The 25,057-nt window shown below is 37.5% G+C and overlaps 1 protein-coding gene across 11 annotated transcripts in view; it reads left to right on the top strand.

Annotated features, from left to right (window-relative positions):
• Positions 1-25,057, top strand: part of LOC116247732 (uncharacterized) — a 74,267-nt gene that overhangs the window by 25,687 nt on the left and 23,523 nt on the right. For 7 of the 11 annotated variants that reach the window (XM_031620009.2, XM_031620010.2, XM_031620008.2 and 4 more), the window contains 22 exons: positions 6,850-6,951; positions 7,191-7,224; positions 7,298-7,461; positions 7,569-7,696; positions 8,558-8,714; positions 8,819-8,917; positions 9,055-9,156; positions 10,337-10,395; positions 10,500-10,602; positions 12,020-12,199; positions 12,283-12,396; positions 15,237-15,538; positions 15,638-17,214; positions 17,362-18,590; positions 18,819-18,947; positions 19,019-19,174; positions 19,575-20,174; positions 20,266-20,337; positions 20,438-20,869; positions 20,977-21,163; positions 21,247-22,030; positions 22,364-22,480. In XM_031620009.2, coding sequence (XP_031475869.1) covers positions 6,850-6,951; positions 7,191-7,224; positions 7,298-7,461; positions 7,569-7,696; positions 8,558-8,714; positions 8,819-8,917; positions 9,055-9,156; positions 10,337-10,395; positions 10,500-10,602; positions 12,020-12,199; positions 12,283-12,396; positions 15,237-15,538; positions 15,638-17,214; positions 17,362-18,590; positions 18,819-18,947; positions 19,019-19,174; positions 19,575-20,174; positions 20,266-20,337; positions 20,438-20,869; positions 20,977-21,163; positions 21,247-22,030; positions 22,364-22,480 — 6,827 coding nt within the window. Of the gene's footprint in view, positions 1-6,849; positions 6,952-7,190; positions 7,225-7,297; positions 7,462-7,568; positions 7,697-8,557; positions 8,715-8,818; positions 8,918-9,054; positions 9,157-10,336; positions 10,396-10,486; positions 10,603-12,019; positions 12,200-12,282; positions 12,397-15,236; positions 15,539-15,637; positions 17,215-17,361; positions 18,591-18,818; positions 18,948-19,018; positions 19,175-19,574; positions 20,175-20,265; positions 20,338-20,437; positions 20,870-20,976; positions 21,164-21,246; positions 22,031-22,363; positions 22,481-25,057 lie in introns of those variants that run through there. The other 4 variants (XM_031620015.2, XM_031620019.2, XM_050076248.1 and 1 more) reach the window with 4 other exon arrangements.

Below are 25,057 nucleotides of genomic sequence, written 5' to 3' on the forward strand. Positions count from 1 at the left end.
GTATTACCAAAGAGCTACACTGTAATCTAATTTTCTCTGCTGATCGTTGTTTCCTGCAGGACTTGGGGATGGGGCAGAAGATTGGGATTGGTTCAGCTATTGATGGCCTCTACAGACTGCCCGTACAGGTTGCTTCTGCTTTGATTTCAGCCACTAGTGGACAGTTGCCTGGCGTGGAGGACAGATCCGCCATTATGCGCTGGCACGAGAGACTTGGTCACCTTCCATTCCAGTTGCTTAAAAAGTTGTTTCGTAGGATGTTTCATTCTGTTTCTTTGGACACCTTCGCCTGTGAAGTGTGTCAGTTGTCTAAGCATGTTAGGGCCTCGTACCCTATTTCGTTCAATAAAGCCAACCGTCCTTTTGCTTTGGTTCACTCTGATGTTTGGGGTCCTTCCGGAGTACCCACTTGTCGTGGCTTTCATTATTTCATGACTCTTATTGATGACTACTCCCGATGTACGTTCGTGTATTTGTTGAAAGAACGTAGTGAAGTTCCCGGCATTGTCAAAAACTTTGTTGCATTTGTTGAAATTCAGTTCCAGACCTCTGTTCAGGCCTTCTGTACTGACAATGCCCGAGAGTATGTCTCCCAATCCCTTGATGACTTCTTGTGAAGCAAGGGTATTATTCATGAAACATCCTGTAGCTACACCCCTCCTCAGAATGGCGTGGCTGAAAGAAAAAACCGTCATTTGTTAAATGTTACCCGAGCCATTATGTTTCAATGTCGTGTCCCTAAGAGGTACTGGGGGGACGCACTTCTCACTAGTGCTCATCTTATTAACCGTATGCCTACTCGTGTGTTGAATGGTCATTACCCTTATTCTGTGTTGTGGCCTACTCAGAATCCCTGGCCTTTGAACCCTCGGGTGTTTGGGTGTGTTTGCTTTGTCCATGATCATAGTCTCACTCTCAAGAAACTTGATCCTCGGTCCATCAAAGCAGTCTTTTTGGGGTATTCCTCCACCCAGAAGGGATACAAGTGTGTTGACCCTAGCACTTCCAGAGTATATGTCTCCAGGGATGTTACCTTTCACGAACATGAGACATACTTTCCTATGAATCCTCTTCAGGGGGAGTGTCTAGGTGACAGAAGGGAAGAGTATTCTTCGCATCAGTTGATTCAGTTCATGGATTTCTTGGATTATACGGTTAGTTCTCCAAGTGTGAAAGACGCAGTCAGTGAGGACAAAGACAGTCCGATGGAGGGGGGCCCTGTGGAAGAACAATCCCATGATCACTTATTTGGTCAGGTTTACAACATGAAGAAGAAGGATGTGATGGAGGACGTTGATGTTACCAATCCCAATCTTCCCAATCTTGTGAGCTCCCCGGATGATCCAAGTCCAATGAATGAAGAACTTCCCATAGCCCTGCGCAAGGGCACCAGGTCATGTACTTCTCATCCTATTCAGAGATTTGTTTCGTATGCAAAACTCAGTAAAGACTACAAGTGCTTTGTTACTTCTTTATCTATGGCTGTTATTCCCATGTCAATGGAAGATGCCAGGGAGGATCCTAAATGGCTACAGGCCATGACAGAGGAGATGGACGCCCTGAAAAAGAACAATACGTGGGAGGTTGTTGATATCCCCAAGGGCACTCACTTAGTTGGTTCCAAGTGGGTGTTTAATGTGAAGTACAAACCTGATGGCACTGTAGAACGCTATAAAGCTCGTCTTGTTGCTAAAGGGTTTAGCCAGAAATATGGGATTGACTATCTTGAGACGTTTGCTCCCGTGGCAAAACTGAAGACCGTAAGGGTCATCTTAGCTCTTGCAGTGCAAAAGAAGTGGAGCATGGACCAACTTGATGTCAAGAACGCCTTCTTGAATGGTCATCTTGAGGAAGAAGTCTATATGAGCATGCCGCCTGGATATGCTCAGAACGGGAAGTGTTGCTATCTCAAGAAAGTTTTGTATGGTCTCAAGCAGTCCCCTAGAGCTTGGTTTGAAAGACTAAGGGTTGTAATGAAGACTAATGGATATAAACAGGGAAATTGTGATCACATCCTCTTCACCAAGCAGAGAAATGGTATGGTGAGCCTTCTACTTGTATATGTTGATGATATGATTGTCACAGGTGATGACGAAGAAGAAAAAAAGAAGATGAAAGAAACGTTAGCTGCGGAATTCGATCTCAAAGATCTGGGTAAACTAAGGTACTTTTTGGGGATTGAGATCGCGCGATCTGAGACTGGACTTGTTATGAGCCAAAGAAAATACACTTTGGATCTTCTAAAAGAGACAGGTAAACTGGGATGTAGGCCCTTTCTTACTCCAATGAAGTCTGGCACAAGGATAAGTATCAAAACTGGGACTATCTTGGATGAGGAAGGAAAAGGGAGGTATCAGCGGCTGGTTGGTAAACTTATTTATCTCACTCTTACTCGCCCGGATATTACGTATGCTGTGGGTGTGTTAAGTCAGTTTATGCATGCCCCTACTGATTGTCATTGGAAAAGTGTTGAAAGAGTATTGGGATACTTAAAGAATGACCCAGGAAAAGGACTGCTCTACACTCGACAAGATCAACTCAGCATTGAAGGATACTCTGACGCCGACTGGGCAGGATGCACAGATACTAGAAGGTCTACCACAGGATACTGCATCTTTCTTGGAGGTAACCTGGTGGTATGGAGAAGTAAAAGACAAGAAGTTTGTTCCAGGTCCAGTGCTGAGGCTGAATACAGGGCGGTTGCTATGGGGGTTACAGAGATGTTATGGCTCAAAATTCTTTTAGCAGATATTGGGGTTAAAATGGAAGAGAAGATGAGGATGTATTGTGACAACAAGTCTGCTATTAACTTGGCAAACAATCCGGTCATGCACGACAGAACCAAACATGTGGAGATCGATCGCCACTTCATACGGGAACACATAGATTCAAAGGAGTTGATTCTGCCCTATATGAAGTCTGAAGATCAAGTTGCTGATGTCTTAACTAAGTCTTTATGTACATCTCAATTTGAGAAAAATGTTAGCAAACTTGGCATGTTTGACATGTATGCCAAGCTTGAGGGGGAGTGTTAAAATATATTGTAATGGGGAACCGGGTCCATATCTGAACCCGGTCCTATGGGGCACGGGTACCGAGGCTGGCTCGGTACCCTAGGCGGCACTCTTTCTCTCCCTCCTATATATTCTTCACTTACGTGTAATTGTTGAGTTAAGTGAATATTATTTTCTCTCTCCTAGGGTTGCGGTTTGCCCCTAGGTCAGAGCTTCCCCGTGGTTTTTCACCTCTTTGAGAGGTTTTCCACGTATATCGTGTGTTCTTTTTCTGCTCTCTCCTTGTGGTTCGTGTTTCTGCAACTTTTAAAGGATAATGCACTTGTGTTACATCAATACCCACAGTTAACTCTTTATGTGATTTTGACCTCCTTCAAAGTGGGCAGGTACAGCTTTTGTACAGGGCATTGGACAAGGGGACCTTTGAAAGGATAACATATCCATGTTATGCTCACGTGCACACTATGTTGAAAAAGCGTCAGGTGGAAGCCTGAGGACGAATAGAGCCTAGGCTGGACTAGGCGCTTTGAGCAGCAACCCAGGAAAAAAAGGCATAGATGACTAATAAATGGTGACATGTTATTATACAGTCACACATATAAAATAATTTACAGTTATGTATATTTTTATCAAGTGCAGAATAATTTAAATAGTTGCACAAAGAGTTGTATAGACTATAGAGTTGTCAAATAGTACAAAATAATTTAAATAAGTAGACACAGTCACATTATATATGTATACAGGCGTGAGCCAGGTTCCTTTTTTTCCACCCACTTATAATTTCCAAAACTCTTACAGGGGATATATTCATTTTTTTTGGAAATATTAAGTAGTAAAATTTTATTTTTGAAAACTTGGGTTGGGGTGTGGGTGGTGGGGGGAGGGGGTGGCCCCTGCCAGCCCCCTTGGTTCCGCTCCCGTATATATATTTGTATGTGTGTGTGTGTGTGTGTGGACTTTCTTGTTAAATGAATTATGCAGTTAAATGAACCTACAACATTGCCAGGATTAGGGGTATTGAGTGGGCCAGTCCTCGTAAGGAAAACCAATGAAGTATAATTTAGTTGTTAAACTTAATCAGAAAACTAAAGCATTTTTCAGTGGCATCTGAATTTATGATAACAAAACAATTAAATGCAGCAGTATAAAACAAACACATTGAACATTTCATAACACGATAATCAACATGTAAATAAAGGTATGGAAGCTCAAATTTAATTAAGTTGAACAACTAAAGTTTGCATATATTCAAAGAGGTAGGCTGAGAAGACTAGATTACTTTGTGCAACGAGAAACCCCTTAGACCAACATGGTGCAAGGTGTGCGTCTCTAAGCATATATCTTGTATATATTAATGCACAGGAAATATATGTATTTGAAGTGGAGTGTAAGTATAACAACCATCAATTATTAATAGCTGCACAGCTGCACTAGAAAGGCACCCGGCAAGGACCCATACCTGTTGTGCAATTGAGTTGGGTGCGGCAACCTATGTATTCATCTGTCATAGATGTGGATTGTGCATTTTGCCATTTCTTAAATTTAATGTCGTCCAGAGCCCCTCTTAGTACTTAAAAGTGCTAAGAGGTGGACCTTCTAAAAGGCCTCAGTGGATCAAAAGATTTAGGAACAACTGAGACCTAAAAATTGATGAACTACAAAATGTTGGATATAAAATAAAGCATATTGAAACACAATTATTATTGAAGGTTTAAAACCATTTTCACAATTATTTATGTTTTTTCAAGAAACACAAAAATAGCGGAAACTAACGAAAAACAAAAATGCAAAAAATGTGATATGTTAGAAAATGTGCAAAATGAGAATATTACATTGTTATTACTCTTTTTTCAAGTTTTTATTATGTTTTTTAGGACGAAATGCTTTTTCTATATTTAGTTTTTTTGAGGCTTCGTTAAAGATTTTCGAGTAACCACTCTCAATTTTTTATCATTTTTTTGTAGGAAAATAAATAGAAAACTCGTTTTTTTATGCTATATATATATTTTTGTAAAGTGGGTCCTCTAGTTAGCTATAATTCTATAAACAAGCTATCATTTTTATGAATTATTCGATGGGAAATAAGAAAAGTGTCACATACCATGGTATTAGATTATGTAAGATTAATAGGGCACCAAGTTCATCACTGCTTTGTTTCATCCTCCGTACTTTCATCATCATCACCAAAATAATCAATGGAAGGAATAACAGCGTCAATATATGGAAGACCGGTTATACGTGACCAATAAAAGCTAAAACAGGATCAACAATTAACAAATTAAAGCTAAAACTGATTATACAATACAGGTTATGTGTAAAACAGATTATAAACAAATTATGTAAAATAAATGTAAAAATCTAAAACAGACTCTCTGGCACACAGTGTAAAGCAGAAAACAGATATTACAAGATCGGTTACTGATAAAACAGATTATATAAAATATTAAATATATATGAAAAGCTAGAAACAGAAGACAGGTTCTGTGAATCAATATTAATCAAAATATCCGAATTGAAATTAGAAATAAACCATATAAAAAACAAGTACAGTTTTGAACACAACAAATAAATAGCCGATTAACTTTCAATAGATTTGCCACATAGAAGAAAGGGGGAGTGATGTCATGGGCTGACAGGTTCAACTCATGTGGCGCTTTGCAGAGATAGAGAGGCCAGCCTTTGCATACACAAAATCATGGAAGCAATTCGCAAACGGATGCGCTTATGGACAACAATCACAAAACAGAGAGGAAGCAAGAGAGCAAAAGAGGTAGCAGGTCACTTGAAGATCTGGACTTAACTAAACAATTGAAAGAGTGGCCTGGGGAGCACTGTCTCTTTTGATTCGAGTGACCACAAGGTCAAAAGGGGTACCTTTGTTTCTTCCCACTACAGATGAAAACAAATGTCAGGCGACTATTTGGATTTGTTACAAGGCCATGGGCCCATATGAGTCATGCCAGACTCTTAGAAGCTTTCTGCAGGGGTTAAATTTAAGGCAAGAGGTCCGAGGATGATAAACGCCCCCCGCTTAAGTCGTTGGCTTCTTGGCAAGCACAAAACCATGGGTGCATCATCTTTTGAAACTATGTTGACAGCCTTCTGTTGAAGTGGTTCTTCAGCTGTAAAAATTGCACCTGGGTGAGAGGCAAGCTTTGGGAAACTAACATTGACAGTAGAGCTAGATCCTTCAACTAGGGCTTGAGGCAACTTGTTTTTTCTTGTCTTCCATTTTTCAGAATACAACAGAACTTCTTGATGCAAATTGCAGTTTGTACCTTCAAATTGGGAAATATAATGGAGCAAGCAAAAGTTGCATGATGCTTGGAATTGTTTCATTGTTTGACTGTTGTCGTGTCTAAGTTTTCTAGGTGGACACTCTGAGGGAGAACTTGATTACTCTTGAGAAATACTGCAGTTTTAACTTTCAATGATGGTAGTACCGTATGCAATTTTTTTTTTTTTAGAGCACGAGATGGTGAAACTTGAGATGTAGATATGAGATAACTGTAAGTGAAATTGTAATTTTACAGGTCACCAAGTGTCGCACTGTTCTACTTTTCTCAATAGTACTGACTTTGCATTGCATTGTAATTTTCAATAGATGTCCATTTTGTCTTTGCGTGTTTCCTTTGTATATGCACTAATTTTCTTTTCAGTTTTTCTGTATGTTCCTTCTATTCTACATGCATCTTAATGTTGGTCATGCATTTGAAGCTTATGCTTGTTTATCTATATGAATGTAGCCAAAATAGATAAAATATCATTCCGATAAGTCATGTAAGTTTTTCCTTTTCATTCATAACCTTTCACTTTCTATTATTTGTGATTGTAGCCTGTTAGCAAAGGGGTTCTTAACGAACTAGATCTGATGGAGAAAGAATGTGATCTTGAGGACATTTTGAGCTACCGATTTATTGCTGAGACACAATTGCAGGTATTACTTTGCAAAGACATACACCTCCTTGCTTATTTGTAGTTTTTAATTTGCAGTATAAAGGGGGATAATGTAACACAGAAAACCTGATAATATTTCAGACTACAGTTGTGAGGCTGTTTTATTTTATTGATGTTTTGTGGTGGTTTCTTTTGTACCTTTTTTGTCCATGTTGCGACTTTGACAATTTATAGATTGGTGAGCATAATGTTTGTGTTTCTTTCTTTATTCAACTACAGGTGCTTTTATCAGAATCAAACATTTCTAAAGCAGGTATGTTTAGTCTTTATTTTTGTTTCCCGATATAGCAGAAGTATTTACGTAAGTGAAAAATTTTCTGATTCAGACATTGATGGCACTGATTCTTCATCGGAAAGGCAGCAAATTGATGACCTCTCAACGAATAGGCCACGTGGTTGGCTTAATTGGCTGTCTTTGGGAATGTTAGGTGCTGGAGGTACAATTGATTCAGATCAATTTGCTGGTGTTGTTTCTGACGAAATTATAGAGGTGCATATCTTTCTGGATGTTGCTGGAGGCTGGGGAGGGTACCGTGCTATTTATTTTTCTAGACTTCTATTAGCTGTCAAAATTTATCTGTCTGGGTTTTTGAGCAGGATATCTATAAAATGACAAAATTCAACCCAATCTCCACAACGGATGTACCAATATCCTTCTTAGAGAAGTTCCATTTATCCTCGATCTCTTTCAGCATCCACCAAGTTGTTGCCATGCTTGTAAACAAGTATGTTACCTCCTGAAATTTTCTTTGTTTTTTCCCCTTAAAAGTCTTCTTTGTCCAGTTTGTATATCTTCTGCATATAGTGACTTGTACATATGCTAGAAAAGAATTTCTAACAATTCCTTAATGTGGCACTTACATACAATGCCAGATTGCCGACTTTTTCTCTGAAGGTTTACCGGGTCATAGATTTCATTCCTAGTTGGCCAACTTTTTGGGTCACAATGCTGGGAGTTTGAGGGTGCCTCTTAACGTGTGTAAATATGTGGACATGTATATGTGTGTGTGTGTGTGCGCATATAATATATATATCTTTCTTTAATTTTTTCTTTTTTGTCTCAGACTGGCTATTTATTTTAGCAATAGGTTATTCCTAAGAGCTGGTTGTGCTAGCCGTTGGCTACATCCAGTTTGCTAGTTGTGGTCTGTCTTCTTTCTTCATTTTCTGTATATACCGCACCCATGACTACCTTGTGTTGCGTGTATTTTAAATGTATTTATCTTATAAAAAAATGCCTGTTGTATTTAATTGTTGTTTAGTTAAAAGACTTTAAGTTTCTTGGTGGTCCTTTGCAATATTTAATAGTTAGGAGTTCTCTTTAAACATTTCTCTATTTTTCGTTGATATTATTTGTAAGTCTATACCACTGCCCTAATCTATTTATTGCTGAGATTAGGGTTAGTTAATAAGAAGATTTTCTCTCTCTAAGACTGTCGGCTGTAACATGGTATCAGAGCTGGTGATATCCACCCTTCTCCGCCAGCGGTTGACGTGACTTGTTTACAACTCTTTATTTATTGTTCTACAATACTCTAACGGATGTCGTAAAGTCCTTATTTGTACCATATGTGTGTCTTTTGTAGGAGATGCAAGAAGGACATAGTTACATTGATGGCACATAGCATCAGTTTCCAATGTGACATTTGGGATGACTCTGCTAAAATCGTTTCTTCAATTAGCTCATTACAGATGCTTGATCCATGTAGCAAGAAGGCATGGTTGTTTGATAAGAATGAAAAGGTTTTGTTTCTTGTTTTGTTGGTTTATTTCTGAAATGACTAATGAGACATATACATCATACTTCTGCACACTGCACTTTCAATTACATAATGAGAATTATGCAGATTTTACACGATGATGGTTTTGCTGGCAATCAACAGCCTTTTATAAATGCCGATATTGAAATTTCTTCACTTCATAATGACCTTGAGTTGTCAATAAAGGTGAATTCAAATGAATATTGTGGAAGATCCTTCATTATAATGTTTTGTTTACCTTTTGTTTTAAAATTTTGTTTGAATTTTTCATGAAAATCTTACTCGATCATTGAAGGATAACAAAAATTTTGTTGCTGTAACAGGTGGTGCTTCTGCCTGTTGAAGTTGTTTGCGATCCTGAACTTGTGGCAGGCCTTCTGTATTTCAGTCAAGTACTTGGATGTTTTGAATCTCATTATGACATGGTCGCTCCACTCAACTTTGGCTTTTTATTTTGCTTTCTTATGATTCATTTTACAACTATGTAGAAAAATTATTTGGATAGGGTCCCTGGTCAACTCATATGACATTTCAAACTTAGACCCAGAGCCACAAATACTGGTCTATGGAATGGGTGAGGTTTTTCTTGGTATTTTTAGGCAAAATTGTTTTTTTTTTGGGAAAAATCTTGTGGAAATCTTGGAGATTTAAAAAAATAAAATAAAAAAATCAAAATGTTAGATAAAAGTACAATAAATAAGTAACTAATAAGAAGACATAAAGAAACATTCAGTTAAACTGATAAAAATGATAAAGAAATAAGCATTGGATTGCATCTAGGAGGTCACATCAAATACCTAAAACAAGAGAAAATAAAAGAATGATACAAAAGTTGAAAAAATGAAAGCAGAAAATGAAATAAAAAAATAAATGAAAAATCGCGATAAAATCATTATAAATTGATTGTTAATGTTTTTTTTGCAAAATATCGCAATTTTTCTTTTTTCTTTGTTTTTTACTTTTTTTGTTAATATCTTAGGCAAGCTTTTGATAACATGGGAGTCAGGGACAAAGCATTTGCCGAAGCCAGCTAGTGTGTGGGAGAAATAACTTTTTCGATTCAGATTCAACTTTCATAACATTTAACTTTCAGTGGGCAGTGTGCTTTGTAATTTTATATACAGGAATGAGTGGAGTACCTAGCCATTGGGCTTAGCTTCTACATCAAGCTAGCACAGTTTGTTTAGAATCATAAAGGATGAAAATGAAAGAGAAAATGAAATTTACAAGAATCTGAGGCTCAAAACAGATCTGAAAAGTATGCTAGTATGTGTATGGTATGTATATGTCTATATAAGCACACACACACACACACACACACACACACACACAAGCTATATATATAATGTAATATAAATAAAATTTCACAAATCGAGCTTAAGTTTGGTAGAAGTAGCAGAAAAATGCACATGTTTGAATGCTTTACATTTAGCTTACTGCAGTACGAAAATAATCAGTTAAATGGATGTGCTTTACATTTGAGTGTATTTTTATTATTTCACTAATAAATAGCATCTCCTTTGTAATATATTCACTTTTAAATATAGAATCATTCTGATTGTATTGGAAATCAGCTGTAAGTCATTTAATTTCTGTGATCAACAGGTCCTCTCGTCACTGAATTATTTTGAAAACATTAAAACCCGACTGTCCAAGAAAGCTGAGTGAGTATTGTGCTGATATTTGAGATGCCTGCATTGAAGAGACTTTGCCACAAACAGTTTTGTTCCAGTAGTAACTATTTTTCTGATGTAGCTCTTTTAATCAGGTTCATTCTTATGAATCGCGCAAAATTGACACTGGATGTCAGTCTAAGTAATGCAGTTGTAAGAATTCCACTGAAAGGAAATGGGAGCACCTCACATGAAATGGTGAATCATCTCTACCTGTAGCATCATTATATTTCTATAATAATTGCATTCTGAAATATCAGTAGCGGGAGTGGTGGTGGCATCATATGCATGTTTTCCTTTTTATTAGAGTAAATGATGTGATAATCCGTTTTTTCTGCTGTTAACTTCATGTGCTCTGTTGTGTTCATCTACTTCAAGGATATGGCTGGCCCTTGCTTTTGGTCAGTTAGGTTTTTCTTAAATGTCTCAAAGAATGTGGAGAAATTCTTTCAATGAAGAGGATAAACAAGTTATGTTGTCTTTATGGATTAGTGTTTTGAGCTTTCTTTAAGAAAAAAACTGGCATATATTTCATTTGCCTAATTTTTAGAATGCTTTTCATTTTTTTAAACAATTACCGAGATTTTCTTCAGAAAAACAACTTTGCCAAAAAATACCCAAGAAAAAACTCGCTGTTAAGAACCCAAGAATGGCTATGGCTATTCTTTTGATTTGGCATGTGATCAAGTTATTTGCAAGAAATATTGCTTGAGAAGTGCCAACTAGCATGTTGGGCAGTAGGACTTGCTTGCCTTTGATTTGTTGTTTGCTTACTATTATCATCTAAAACAACATGATTAAGGATGCAATAGGAAGATAGACTGCAAGTCCTAGCTGCAAAGTTCACCTTTCAGGAATTAGTGCTAGTTGACACAACAAGAAATGTATTGATGCTCCTCTTCTGCATTTGTCATATAGTACACGCCAATAAGCAGCTATTTAACAATCAAAGCACTGCTCAGCAGTGAATAAAAAATAGAACTTTTATTCAGCTTTGCATCTGTTCTATCTGTGCTGCTGATTGCTTGGATCTTGATTGTGTCTGGACCTTGTTATCAATCCATGCACAAAGTTACATAAACTGTATTTTGGTGTGGCCTCAAGGGGCATAATGCAACTAGGCAGCACGACAGCTCACACTCAAGCAGTCAGTGTCATGCTCTAGTGTGTTACTCTTTTGGGCTGCAAAGGGTGACAAACGTGGCACACCACTTGAATGATGTATCATGGGTCCACCCTCTCCTTGAAGCAAGCCAAAACCTGGGAGGCATAAGGGTATGGCCTTAGAGGTTTTATGCCGAACATGGTTTTCGCTAAGTAAACAATAAAAAAGAAATATGTTTGGTGATATTTGTACCACAGAAATTCAAAAAAGGTCAGAAAGTAGATAAGATGATAATGTTGTCAAACCATGTCTTTGGTAACTCCGACACATATTACGTAAGGGGACTTCCATTTTTTGTGTTGCACATCTTGTCGTTGCACACTATGAACCTTTGTATTTTTAGACACCTATTAAGATGATGCATTAGCTATTTATTCATTGCTTGTATGCATTTTGGAAAATTTGTCATGAGAAATCTGACTAAATTATTTTATGTTGCTCCTATTGCAGGTTTTTGTCCTGGGGGAACTTCTTCTTGGGTTTCATCCTGATAGACATGGTGAATGTGCATCAGTCTTTGAAAGTTTACCAGATTTTACAGACTCAAGCATTATAAATTTATCAGGCTATATGTCTGGAGCCATTGAGATGTTATATGATGCGTACTGTATCAAATTGGTGAAGTGTGAGGTTAAGTGTTCTCTTATAATGTTTTCTGGACTTCAGTAACAAATTTAATTTCTAGAATACTTATATAATTATACAATCTGCAGGGACTTGTGGCCGCAGATTCTTCTCAATTAATTCCTGTATTTGACATTTTGGATGCTTCAATTGTACTCAAATCAAGTATTATTCAGGATGAGTGTCTGTTAAAGCAGCTAGAGGTAGTTGATTCTGCTGAAAGTAGTGCTCAGATTGTAGGATTGTTTATTGAAATTAAAGTTTTGTGTTCATTAACTGTTCAGTGGCTGAAAAGTTATTAAATTTGAAATAGTTTAAGCTATGGTACTGTCAAGTCTTGATTTTTTCCCGCCTATTTACTAAGACTAATAAACATTCAATTGCTGAATGTCTTTGGTCTTTTCTAGTTTTGCATATGTACTTTATTGAGTAAAACAGTTTGGTATTAGCCATTGCTCAATGTCCAGGTCTGTGGATGTTTCTGAGAAGATTGACAATTCGCTTGCTTAAACAACATAATAGAACATATCATCAATCATGAAAAATAGTCTCAACCTGTCTTTTTTTTATCATGGAAAGCCATTCTAGAAAGAAAGTGACTCTCTCGCTTTCTCTATTTTTTCTCTCTCTAAATGCAGCACTATTCATCTTTCTGTGTATGTATATATATATATACATAGGGCTAGAGCCTGGGTAAGTCGAGTCTCATTAAGTGGACCTCCCCAAAAAGGAAAACAAGTAAAATGCAATAATAATTGTTTTGAAGCATGTTTCGGTAGAAAACCTATAATGATGAATTTATATCAATAAAACAATTAAAATGCACAATAACACAAGACACATTAAACATTTCATAGCATGCTAATAAACATAACTTAAAGTTGAACAACTAACATTCACAAGTTATATAGCACCGAAAGAAGCAAAAATGTTGCAACTAAATATCAATTCTTTGCAATCTACAAGCAAAATCTGACTATTTACTAAATTCTCACTGCTAAATCTCTAATTCTAATTTCTCAAACTAAAATCCTAAAGAAAACCTATAATTAGTGATCTTTTTTTTTTTTTTTGAAAAAGAGGAAATATAAATTCTCTGTATAGCCATAGTTCATATTAACATTGCTTGCTGTAAAATTGTTCCAATTGTACTTCTAATAAACAAGAAAAGCCATTAGGAAGAAAATAATATATGTTAGGTTAAAGACTTAAAATAATATAAAATATTCATAGTATAATAGTATATAAATTGTCAACTTTGTCTGCAGACACATGCACACACATTTACTTTCAAGGTAAAATCATGTACGCCAACAAAAAATTAAAAGAACTGCCCAAAAACAGAATAAGGAAAAAAAAAAAAACCTTCCATGAAAAAACAAAAGGAAAAAGAAAGAAAAAAACTATTTTGGTTGTCAATTGAAAAATCTAGCATATTGAGTACCTAGGTGATATTCTAGGTTCAAATGGAAGGTTGCATAAAAACCTGCTAGCCTAGGCGGTTGGCTGAAACTGAGAGCTTAGTCAAGCCTTTGACCACATAGCTCATGACATCATTTTGTGTCTCTTTTTTTCATTCTTCTTTATATGTATATTTTGTCCCAGAGCTTGCTGCTTTATGTGGTGTTTAAATCTTCTAATGAGATGTATGTGGTTCACTTAAAACACATTGTTGTTGTGCTTCCGTTGATGGTTGCATTTGGTATGGTTACCCATGTGTATAAACTGCAAGTCATGCTTTCATAACAGTGTCACATTGAGTTTGATCAACCCTCTTTTTGAGATTATCCGAAAAACATTATTTTTTATAAACTTGTCAAGGAGGACAGGATGAAGAAGTTAATAGAGCTGACTTCCTGCTGTTGCGCCAAGGACAATAATAATAATTGCATGTATTAATAATTTGGAACCGCCTTCACTGGAACAGTAGCATTAACACTTTCGAAGGTTCTTAAGCTTCATTTCACCTTTTGAAAATTTAAAGTGCACATATTCATGAATTGGTTTCAGGATAAGTCAGATCTTGTTGTTGTCCACATTATTTCAAGTTGTACTATTCATGCATAATGTGCTTCAAGACTTTGGGATGTCTGGAATGTTGACTTCCTGCTAAGTAAGCAGAAAATGTGCACCACTGTAAGAAAATGTCCATTGCTATTTGTTATTAATTATATTATTTAGTGCCACAGTGAATGCATTTGTCACCACTATCTTCATTTAGGTGTACTCTCTTTTCTTTCTAGGTACTTGGACCTAATCAAATATATTTATGCCACTTCCTCTTTTAATAATTTTTTTTTGGTCATCTTTATGACATTACGCACCATGCACGACATAGTGATTTGAGGGTGAACTCTAACCCCTGCAGGAATCATGCCAAACAATAATATAATGCAATAAACGATGGAAAATAAAATGGGAACAAAGGAAACAATTGAATTAACCAAGATTAGTGTTTCTTGATGACATGTTAATCCCCAAAGAGGAGAGTGCGCCTTTAAATAGGGCTGCAACCTAATAAGATGGTTTTTGTATCTTGGATCTAATTACAAGATCCAAATACTAAATAAAAAGAATCCCATAAAGCAAAACACTAATATCTCTCCATCAATGTGGCAATACGAAAGCTTGCCTAAAGTCTTGTTTGGAGTGATATTTCTTTGTATCAGGTTGAGTTAAATGATACAGCTTTAGTTGCTGGTGAAATGGCACTAGTTATTTTCATCAGGGTTGATGGAAGTGATGTTTGTCACATAGTGCTTTAAGAAATTGAGCTATCCACTTTGAGGATCTGCAATATGGGCACACATGATGCTGAACATCCCAGCAATTCTACGGGCGCCTATTCATATGCCTCCATAATGCATCTTGCATTAGTATATTTTCTGTCAACTTTGACAATTGAAATTTTCCTTTTACTTTGTCAGGTCTTATTGTCCTTCCTTTTCTGTTGCTGTTTGGGGCATGTTCATTTTTTTGCTTCAGAGAGGAAATGTGCTAGTTTTCCATCTTCTGGATTAATGGCTATGCTAAATGATTGCAGGTTGATTTTCATGCCAACTCTATGGGTTTCAGAATGTCAGCCTCATTGTATAGAATGCTTTTCGACTTGCAAAACTGGCTTGTGATTACTCGAGAAGTTTATGAGCAGGCAACAAAAGAAAGGTCTGAATTTGTTACCATATCCGCAAATAGGTCAAAGTTTGATACTGCACCAGACAGGTATATTTTCAATGGTGACATCTCTGCTGCTGTAAAATGCATTACTGTTCATGTTGATCTGGAGGATGGTGATCCAGAGAAAAGTATAAAGCTGGCTGTTACATTAGGGCAGCTGGACCTCTCGTATGTTCCAGTTCACGTCTTCATAATATATTCTGATTTTGTTGCTAATTTTGTAAATGAACTCTCTTTGATTTTCTTGTAAACTCATTGAATTTGCAGTTATGTCTGTGAAATGCTTATTCAGAAGTTTGCGTTCTCTACCAAGGAGATGGATGTCAAAGCTTTTAATTCAGGAGGCCAATCTCTTGGTTCTTTAATTTTCTTAAACAGAGAAAGTTTCAGACCTCATTCTGATATAAAAGGTGTGGATTATGATCCTAATGTGCAAAGCGAAAAGCTGAAAAACGTTTTCGTAGATGGAAGTTTCACTTTCCAGTGGCGGAGACAAAGGAGTGCTGATTCTATTTTCGATGAAGTTATGATATTCATAACCAATGCTGATATTCATTGTTATCCTAGAATATGTGGATTATTGCTGAATCTTTTTGAAGGATTTGATGAGCAAGATGGACAGTTAACAGCTTATTCTACTGGGACTCTACATTCTTCAAAAATGGGTTTGCCAAAATCAAACTTAAGATGTGGAGTTGGACCTCAGAGGTTTGGGTTTTCTAATTTCTCTATGAATGGCGTCCATGGAACTGAATCTATTCCTCTGGATCAGTTTCCATTTCTCTCTGTCTGCAGTTTGGGCCTGGTTGACACCGTAGAGAGCTCGCTTCCTTTTCGGGTTGATGATTGGAGGAAGACCTTTAGTTTAAAGGACTGCAAGTCTAGTTCTGTTAGTCATGATAAGTTTGTTTATGCAAAGAATTTCTTAGTGACTTCATTAAGAAAGAAATCAAGTCACAAATTTGGAGCTACGAGTGCTGTTGGTAGCCCACAGGATACTGATCAACTTGTTTTGGACGTTGACCTAAGTGGTATTAAGGTGCACTTCCATGATTCTTCTTGCATCTTAGCAACTGTAACAATGCCTGCACTAAGAAGCCTGAGTTCATTTCATGGGGCTGATAATTGGGATATATTGTTGTCAACAGAGGGATTGAGTATCTCCTCTTCGTGGTGTAGTCCAAATTTCCATGGAAACCTTTTTGGTCCTGCGCTACCAACACATCCTCCTGTAGTAAATGTTCGTGTGCAGAAAAATCAGACCTTTGTGTTTTCTAAAATTGAGCTGGGCTTTAGCATTCAGCATACTTGCTGCATTTTGCCTGCAGAACTCCTTGCTGCGTTCATTGGTTATTTTTCTCTTCCTGAGTGGACATTGACAAGCAAGGAACAATTTTTTAGCCCTAGAAAGAATACTGGAAGTAAACACTGCGAGTTCTCTTTCAAGTTCGAAGTACTTGACTCTGCATTGGTATTGCCTTCAGAAAATGATATTCATTACCCTTTGAAAATGGGTATTCAACAGCTACATTGCTGCGTTGTACCTGAGTTGGTCTCTGCTGATGCACTAAATGGCCGTCCAAGTTCATCTGTGATGTCAACATCTGGTATTAGGGACATGACCCAGGTTGTCAACTTATTTGGCCAAGGATTGTCTTTGTCACTTATATTACTAAAAGATGACTTGCAGATGGAGAAAGGATATGCTAGTCTGGATTATGTTGTTCTCGTTGAAACTTGCAACATAGATTTGCAGATTAAAATTCCATCTGGAGCAAGTTCTGGACATTCTCTTGTTCCTGCTGTTACAGCATGCATTGATAGCGTAGAAGTTGTTGCAGCAGGTTGGCGTTTGTGTTTCAATATTGGATATGCAGTACTTCTATGACTTAAGATTGCTTACAAAAGATTTTTTTTTATCATACACAATGAGAAGGATTTTTAGGTGTACTTTTGCTGTTTCTGATGTTGCTGTTTTGTTTATGCTGCAGGTCGTTATTTTTTAGGTGGACTAGAAGCAGTAAGTAATGCCATTGATGAATTGTCATCTGTTAGCATGCAGTCTCAGTGTTTCACATCTGACATCCTGCAATTTAGGCTGCTAAAGAGGAATTTAGTCAAATCCCTTTCTTTCATACCAGAAGTTCCAATGGATCTTTGTATGGATACTAAAGTTTCTATTAAGGCTTTGTCTGTGAAGTTGTTGGATTTTGAAGGCCTACTCTCATCACAGAAAGCGATTGCGAAAGCAAACATGGGAATTAATTTTTCAGCATCTTTCCAACATGAAACTCTAATATGCTTGGATATTGAGATCTCTGATTTTATTTTACATTCTACAAGTGATTCTGTTGTCTTGGCAGCATTCAAAAGGGATTTTTCACCTTCCAGCCTTGATATTAGAATTTCATTATCTGAAGAACATAAACATGAAATATCTTTGGAAATCTCTTCTTTGCATGTCTGGCTTTATTTAGTGGAATGGATGGAAATTTTTGACTTGCTTTATTCCTATGCTCAAGATACAGCCAGAACTACGTCTATGACCAGCTTTCATAGCTCTGATCCATCAGAACAATCTGCATCTCTGGGATTAAATTCTTCTGATCTGAGCCTGGTTACAAGCTTCGCAAGGTCAACTGAGGACATTTCAGAACCTTCACACTATCTTAGTCTCCAGTCAAAATGCATTTGTATTTATTTCCATTTTCCAATCAAACTGAATGTGGAAGCTGATCCTCTGGATGAAGATCCTAATATCCAGAAAGGGTCATTTTCGGAGAAATGCTTTGTATCTGAAAATAATGGAACCCTCTTCGCATCTTTAAATTCAAATCTCTGTAAATATATTGTACTTAGTTTAGAGAGTAGGGATACAAAATTAGATATAACTGGGAAAGTTGTGAGATTGGATTCATGTATTGAAAAGGTTGAGGGAAGGCTAGAGAAAGTTGATGGCAGTTCTGTTCATTCCATTCCATTCTTTCTGCTTTTGCAAATCAAGATACTCATGGAGGCATGCATGAAGGAGGGCACAATTCATGCGTCAATTAATGCTCATTTGGGGACCTTAGATATGTGGTTCTCGTACTATACCTTTCATTTCTGCAATGGTGCCTTTCAGAGGGTACCAGAAGTAAAATCCTCTCAAGCTCTTGCCGTAATCATGATTGTGAACGCTTCTTTGAAAAAGTCAACTTTGCTGCTAAGTGATGGAAGGGTATCCCCTCATTCCTGGTTTTGCTTTTTAGTACTCAAAATTTTGGTTCTTCTGTATGCCATACAGAGTTTTGTATCTGCCTTTGGTACTCAAAGAGTGTACACTTTTAATCAGTGTTCTGATTATCCTTTTCGAGGATCTAACTTTGCTTGCTGCCTTGTGTTCCTGTAGCAGTTAGTAAGGTGTTTCTAAAAATAAGAAATGTTTACCTTTCTTTTTCCTATTCAGTGGAGTTGCAGTGGACCTGTCATGGAGATCCTCACAAGAAATTTATTTGTAAGGGCAAACCACGACCATGAGATATTGAAAGCTTCAGTTGAAGGTGACCTTCTTGTTAACTACAATAACATCCATAAGGTAATATTGCTATATAGATCACATCCATATTTCATGTTGATGATCACATTTCTAATGCGAGTGCATGTTAGGTTGCATGGGAGCCTTTTGTAGAGCCTTGGAGTTTTAACCTTATGCTAGTGAGGAAGCTAGAGAAAGATGGGCTTGTGCAAACCTTGTCTGGGACTGAAGTCCATTTAACATCAACTGCGCATCTTAACATAAATGTTACAGAGTCTCTTTTCGAGGTATTTATTCAATCTTTTAATATTTATTCTAGGAACTTTTACTGCCTTGTTAAACTGTAGCTCTTGCTTGTGCATCATTGTCTTTCCTGCTTACTGATCCAGTCATAAGAGGATACCATGTGGAAAGTTATACTCTCAACAATTTGTACCAAATTTTTAATTCCTGATAGAAGGCCCAATGTGATGGTGTTCGGTTCACAAATCCTTGGCAGTGATTTATTAAGATTTCATATTATTTTTGTCTAGTTCATGGAGATTATCTACCGTGATTGTGTTTCACCTTTGGCCTAGGGATGTTACATTTAGAGGCTGGATCCTGCATTAACCATTTAAGATTCGCTGTGAAGATGAACTGATTCCTGTACATAATTCAATTGATTGATGTTCTTTTGCTATGCAGGTTGTCTATAGGGGAATGCAGATGATCAATGATGCATGGAGTCGACATGGAGTTGATGATACAGAACTGAAAATGAAAAAAGAACTTTTGAATACTGATGGCTCATGTGAGAGAAGATATGCCCCCTATATTATCCAGAATGATACATGTCTGCCACTTTTATTCTGGATATTTGAAGATAATAAAAAGTCATCTTTTGAAGCAAATGTGGAAATTCTTGTTCAGCCAGGCAGTTCGGTCCCAATTTACATTGAAGAATCTCCTGAAGAAAATTTTTTCCACCACAGAAGCAGTTGCTCCTTTGACAGATTTGATGAGAAAAGATCTCATAGTGCACAGCACCATATGATCTCCATTCAAATTGAAGGGACTTCTGGGGCCTCTGCGCCTATGTCGATGGACCTGGTTGGGCTTAGTTATTTTGAAGTGGACTTTTCTAAAAGATCAGATTTATTAGTTTTGGATGGACGTTCAGAGGCATGCAGAGACACTGCTAGAACTGATAAGAGTGGAAATGTTTCTGAAGTGGGGCTCACTGTCCCTGTAGCATATGAAGTTTCAATTCAACATTACAGTAAATTGATAAGGCTGTACTCCACTGTGAGTGCAACTGTGTATATTTGCTTATAAGTTCCTGGGTATCCTTTCATTTTCATTTCTTTCTTATTATAGTTTTTTTTTTAATCTTCAGGTTATTTTTCATAATGCAACCTCCATGCCTTTAGAACTGCGCTTTGACATTCCATTTGGCATATCTCCGAAGGTAATATAGTTGCTTTTATTGTCTAATGGCGATGTTGGTTTTGTCATGGTCATGAAATGTATGCAATTGTATAATTTTGTCTAATATATGCATCTTTCAGATATTGGATCCTATTTTACCAGGGCAAGAGTTGCCACTTCCAGTTCATCTTGCTGAATCTGGTCGCATGAGGTGGCGTCCACTTGGATCTGATTTCTTGTGGAGTGAAGCTCAAACCCTCTTAAACATTCTATCGCCAGAGATTAGAACCGGAACCTTGAGATCCTCTGTTTGCTATCCTTCACTTCCTAGTAAGGATCCTTTCAGATGTTGTATAGCTGTTCATGATATACCCCTCAACCCACCATGTTTCAGAAGGTTCAGCTCCACTGGGAATTTAGTTCAGCCATTTCAAAATACAAGTAAGTTAAAGAAGAGATTTATTCGTCAGATTAAGCTGATCACACCACTAGTGGTGAAAAACTATCTTCCAGTGGCGCTGAAATGTACAATAGTGAGTAGTGGAGTTCCTTCCAAAATATCCATTCCAGAGGTATCGAGCACTTATGGCCTATTTATTATCAAATCAACTATTTAATGCTCCTACATGCATCAGTTGCTTAGAGTTTGAGTATCTTAGTCATACTGCTGATTCTGCAGGTGGACACTGTTTTTGTTTCTCATATTGATTCTAGCCATGACCTCGGGATAACTTTCTATTTGGATGGGTTTCAACCTTCCTTTTTGTTGTTCCCTCGTGCGGAAACCGTTCTGTCTACATCGAAGTCCAATGAGGAAAGATTTTCATCATATGAAACTGTTATATTCTACCCAGATGTGACTAAAGGTCACTTTCTCTCATTGGTAATTCTTTTAGTTATAAAATCATCCCTGCAAAAAATGTTCTAAAGGTATTTTTTGTATTTTTAGGTGGTCCACCCATCTGTGTGGATGTTGAGAAGGGAATGAGTACTGTCTGTGGTGCTCGTGAGATTTCTGTTTCTGTCCCTTATCTGCTCTACAACTGTACAGGCTTGACACTTGTGATTGCAGATGCTGATAATAGACACAAGGAGAATGCATGCCTTATTCCTTCAAGTTATTCTTTGATATGGGGAAAGCAACTTTTAAATGACAGGCGTGGTCTGGCCCAGGTATCTTGTGAACAAGGATCCTCTGCTTCTATCGATGTCATTGATTCTCAGGATGTGTTTCCAAGTTATATGATCCCCTACAGGGAGAGACCTTACTGCTCTGGGATATTTCACAAACAACTTCAGACAAGTTCTCCCTTGGTCCAAGGGCAAAAACATATTGACCATCTTGAACCTGATGTCATAGAAAGATCTTCTTTCTGCGGTTTTGCAAGAAAGCAAAGGGCTTCAAGCCAACTGGTATTGCCCGAGGTCTCAAGATCATTTGTTAATGTTGGAATTGATGCGAGGAGAAAAGTTAAGGCATGCATGTACTCGTCTGCACAAGGTCACTCTTCGACTGAAAAGGTTGTTTTGAGCATTTGTATGCCTGGATCCACAAATCTGGATACTCTAAAGAGCAAGTGGTCAAATCCTCTTTTTCTTGCCAGTGTGACTGGCTCAACCAGCATAGTCATCCCACAGCCAGATGGTAGTGGAGCATTTATTGTGTCTGTTACATCAAGTCCTATTTCCGGAGCATTTGCAGGGAGAAGCAGAATGATAACTTTTCAGCCTCGGTAAGTATACAGTGCTTGAACTGACTGCATTATGGTAGTTTGATTTGGCTTCAGATCCTTCCAGTCTATGACTTTTCTGTTGACCATTCATCTCTTCTCTCTCCTTTTTTTTTTCTTCAAAAATTGTCAAATGTAACACTTTATTTGAGGTGTGTTTTGATGTTGTTTTCTAGAAGAGCGCATGTTTCATAAATTTACCTTTTAGCTAGGAGGTGCATTTAACTTTTTAAGTTTTTAATCCTTTGCTGTTTTTGTTTGGATGAATTTCGGCCATATATAGTATTAATCTTGATTACAAGTCAACTAAATGGGTGAACATTTTCCTTCCTGTAGATATGTGATCAGCAATTCTTGCAACAAAGATTTGTACTACAAACAGAAGGGATGTGATTCCTTCTACATTTTGGGTGTTGGAAAGCATTGCCATCTTCATTTGTCTGACGCAGCAAGGTATTGTTCCTTTATTTGATGGTTGAATTATTTCGTTTAGTTTTTCATTAGGGGTTTGTTGCAATATCTTATCTTTTTTATGGTCTTTGTTTATGTTTGTGCAATGTCCATGTGTGATGGCTAGTTTGTGCACCTTTGTCAAAACCATACTTGCCAATTTCTCCAAATTTAAAAATGTCCTGTTATCAGCATTTCAGAAACAACCAAAACATTTGTGTAGTAAGATGATATTTGTCAACTGAAATCACAATGTAGTTGCCAAAACGTCACAACGTTTTTGCATTTTAAAAAACTCAATTTTCTGTTGGACAAGCGGATATGTAGTATGGTTGAGACTTAAAGAAGGTAAGATCCATGCTAATAAATTCCTTATGAGTTAAGGGATCAAAACACTTGTAGCCTTTTTGATGGGGAGGATAGCCAATGAAAACGCATTTGATGGACTGTGCATCAAATTTATCCTCGTGTGGTCCAAGAACATGAACACAAAACAGGTAAAACCAAACACCTTTGGAGGAAGCTGAAATAAAGGTCAATTTGGAAACATTTGTTGGATGGGGATTTCATTTGAAAAGCTGAGTATGGTAAACGACTGATCAGGTAACAAGTAGTAAGCATGCACCTCCCTAAAAACCTGCAGGGAGGTGAGTGTGCAACATAAGGGTACGAGCCATGTCTAAAGTTAGCGATGTTTTCTTGAGCAACCCCATTTTGTTGAGACGTGTGGGGACATGTAAACAACCCCATTTTGTTGAGACGTGTGGGGACATGTAAACTGTTGTCGAATACCATGATTGTTGTAAAATTGCAGTAAATTGGAGGCTTTGAATTCTATGGCGCTTTGACAGTAGAAGAAAATTTAGTCTTTATTTTTAGAATGAAATTTTTGAAAATACATATGACATCATACCTTTCTTTCAACAACAACACCAAACTGACTGATGGAATAATCATCAACAATAACCAGATAGCAACGAAACTTAGACCTACTAGCAATCTGGTTGGGCCCCCACACATCAACATGAAGAAGATCAAAAAGACTATGACTGGATGGACTCAAACTGGAAGGAAAACTGCTTCGACTGTGTTTGCCAAGCTGGCAAGCTTCACACTTAAAGTTCTCAGATATTGAAATATTAGGAAGAATATGACGCAACTTCAATAGAGAAGGATGACCCAACCGCAAGTGCCACTGGTACGGAGTGGGTTTTTGAGACACAGAAATAATTGCAGAATCCATAGATGTTGACAAATGGTAGACTCCCCCTTGCTCATGGCCTCCACCAATCATCTTCCCAGTTTGTAAGTCTTGAAATACACAAGAGTTAGGGTCAAACATGACTTTACATTGCAAACAAGAGGTTAGCTATTGCACTTACAACTGGTTTGTAGGAAACTCTGGAGTATATAAAACATTTAATAAATTCAATGAAGGAGAGATATAACGTCACCACTTCCCAGAATGGGAGAGAATCTACCATCGGCTAATTTAACAAACTGTGGTTGATCAAACTTGGTCAAGGAAGAGAACAAATATGGCGGGCTACAGAAATGCCTTGAGGCACCTGAATCAATCATCCAAACTGTATTTTGGTCATGTGAAACTGTGGAGAGAGCAGAACCAACTGTTCCTGACGAGGCAGAGACTGATGAAGAAGATGAAGCAGCTCTCTTTGAGATAATATATGCTCATACTCTGCTTTATGCAGGCTAAGAGAGAAAGACTCAGATGTAGTTGGATTCTTTGCAACGGCTGCTGCTTGAGCCATTCCTGGAGGGACTGATGATGAAGTACCTCTGCCTGTGGGAGTCTTAGACTCTCTTCCTTGTGAGCCTCCAGATGGTGTACCATAGATATCACACCTGTCCACAAGATGACCCATTTTTCCACAATAGGTACATTGAAATCTGCCACGTCCTCCAATCCCCCGACTTGTACCTCTTCCTCTAGAGACAGAGGAAGAACTTGACCCATGACCATTAGATGCAGCCAATGTTGATGCAGGTGTGTCACTGATAGATTGAGGTAGGGTAATTGCTAGACGATTTAGCCTGTTATATGCCTCTGGCAAACCAGAGATATCACTCCCAATGAGCATTTGTACCTTTGCCACTGAATATTCTGGAGAGAGACTTGCCAAAAACTTAGAAACCATACATTGCTCATAATGAGTCTTATAGCACAACTTACATGGGGGCCGAAGAGATTTTAGTCGCTCAAAAGTGGCCTTGACATCTGCAAAATATTAGGGCAAACTCATATCACCTTGTTGTAGTTTGTATAGCTCTTCCTCTACGTGGAATACCTTACTCATATTCTTATCATGTGAATAAGTCTCACATAAAAAATCATACATCTCCTTATCAGTGGTGTAATATGCAATGGTAGGAGAAATAGAAGAATCCACACCATTCATTATCCAAGACATAACCATGTTGTTATCCTCTTCCCAAGAAGCATACTTTTCAGTCCTGATAACTGGTTCATCTTCCTCAAGTAAATATTTTTTCAATGTCCAATGACTGACATCATGAATGACCTCGACCAGATTTCTTAGTTAAGACCATCCAACTTCA

This window comes from Nymphaea colorata, chromosome 2 (genome assembly GCF_008831285.2).
Source record: "Nymphaea colorata isolate Beijing-Zhang1983 chromosome 2, ASM883128v2, whole genome shotgun sequence".
In the NCBI taxonomy this organism is placed as follows: Eukaryota; Viridiplantae; Streptophyta; class Magnoliopsida; order Nymphaeales; family Nymphaeaceae; genus Nymphaea; species Nymphaea colorata.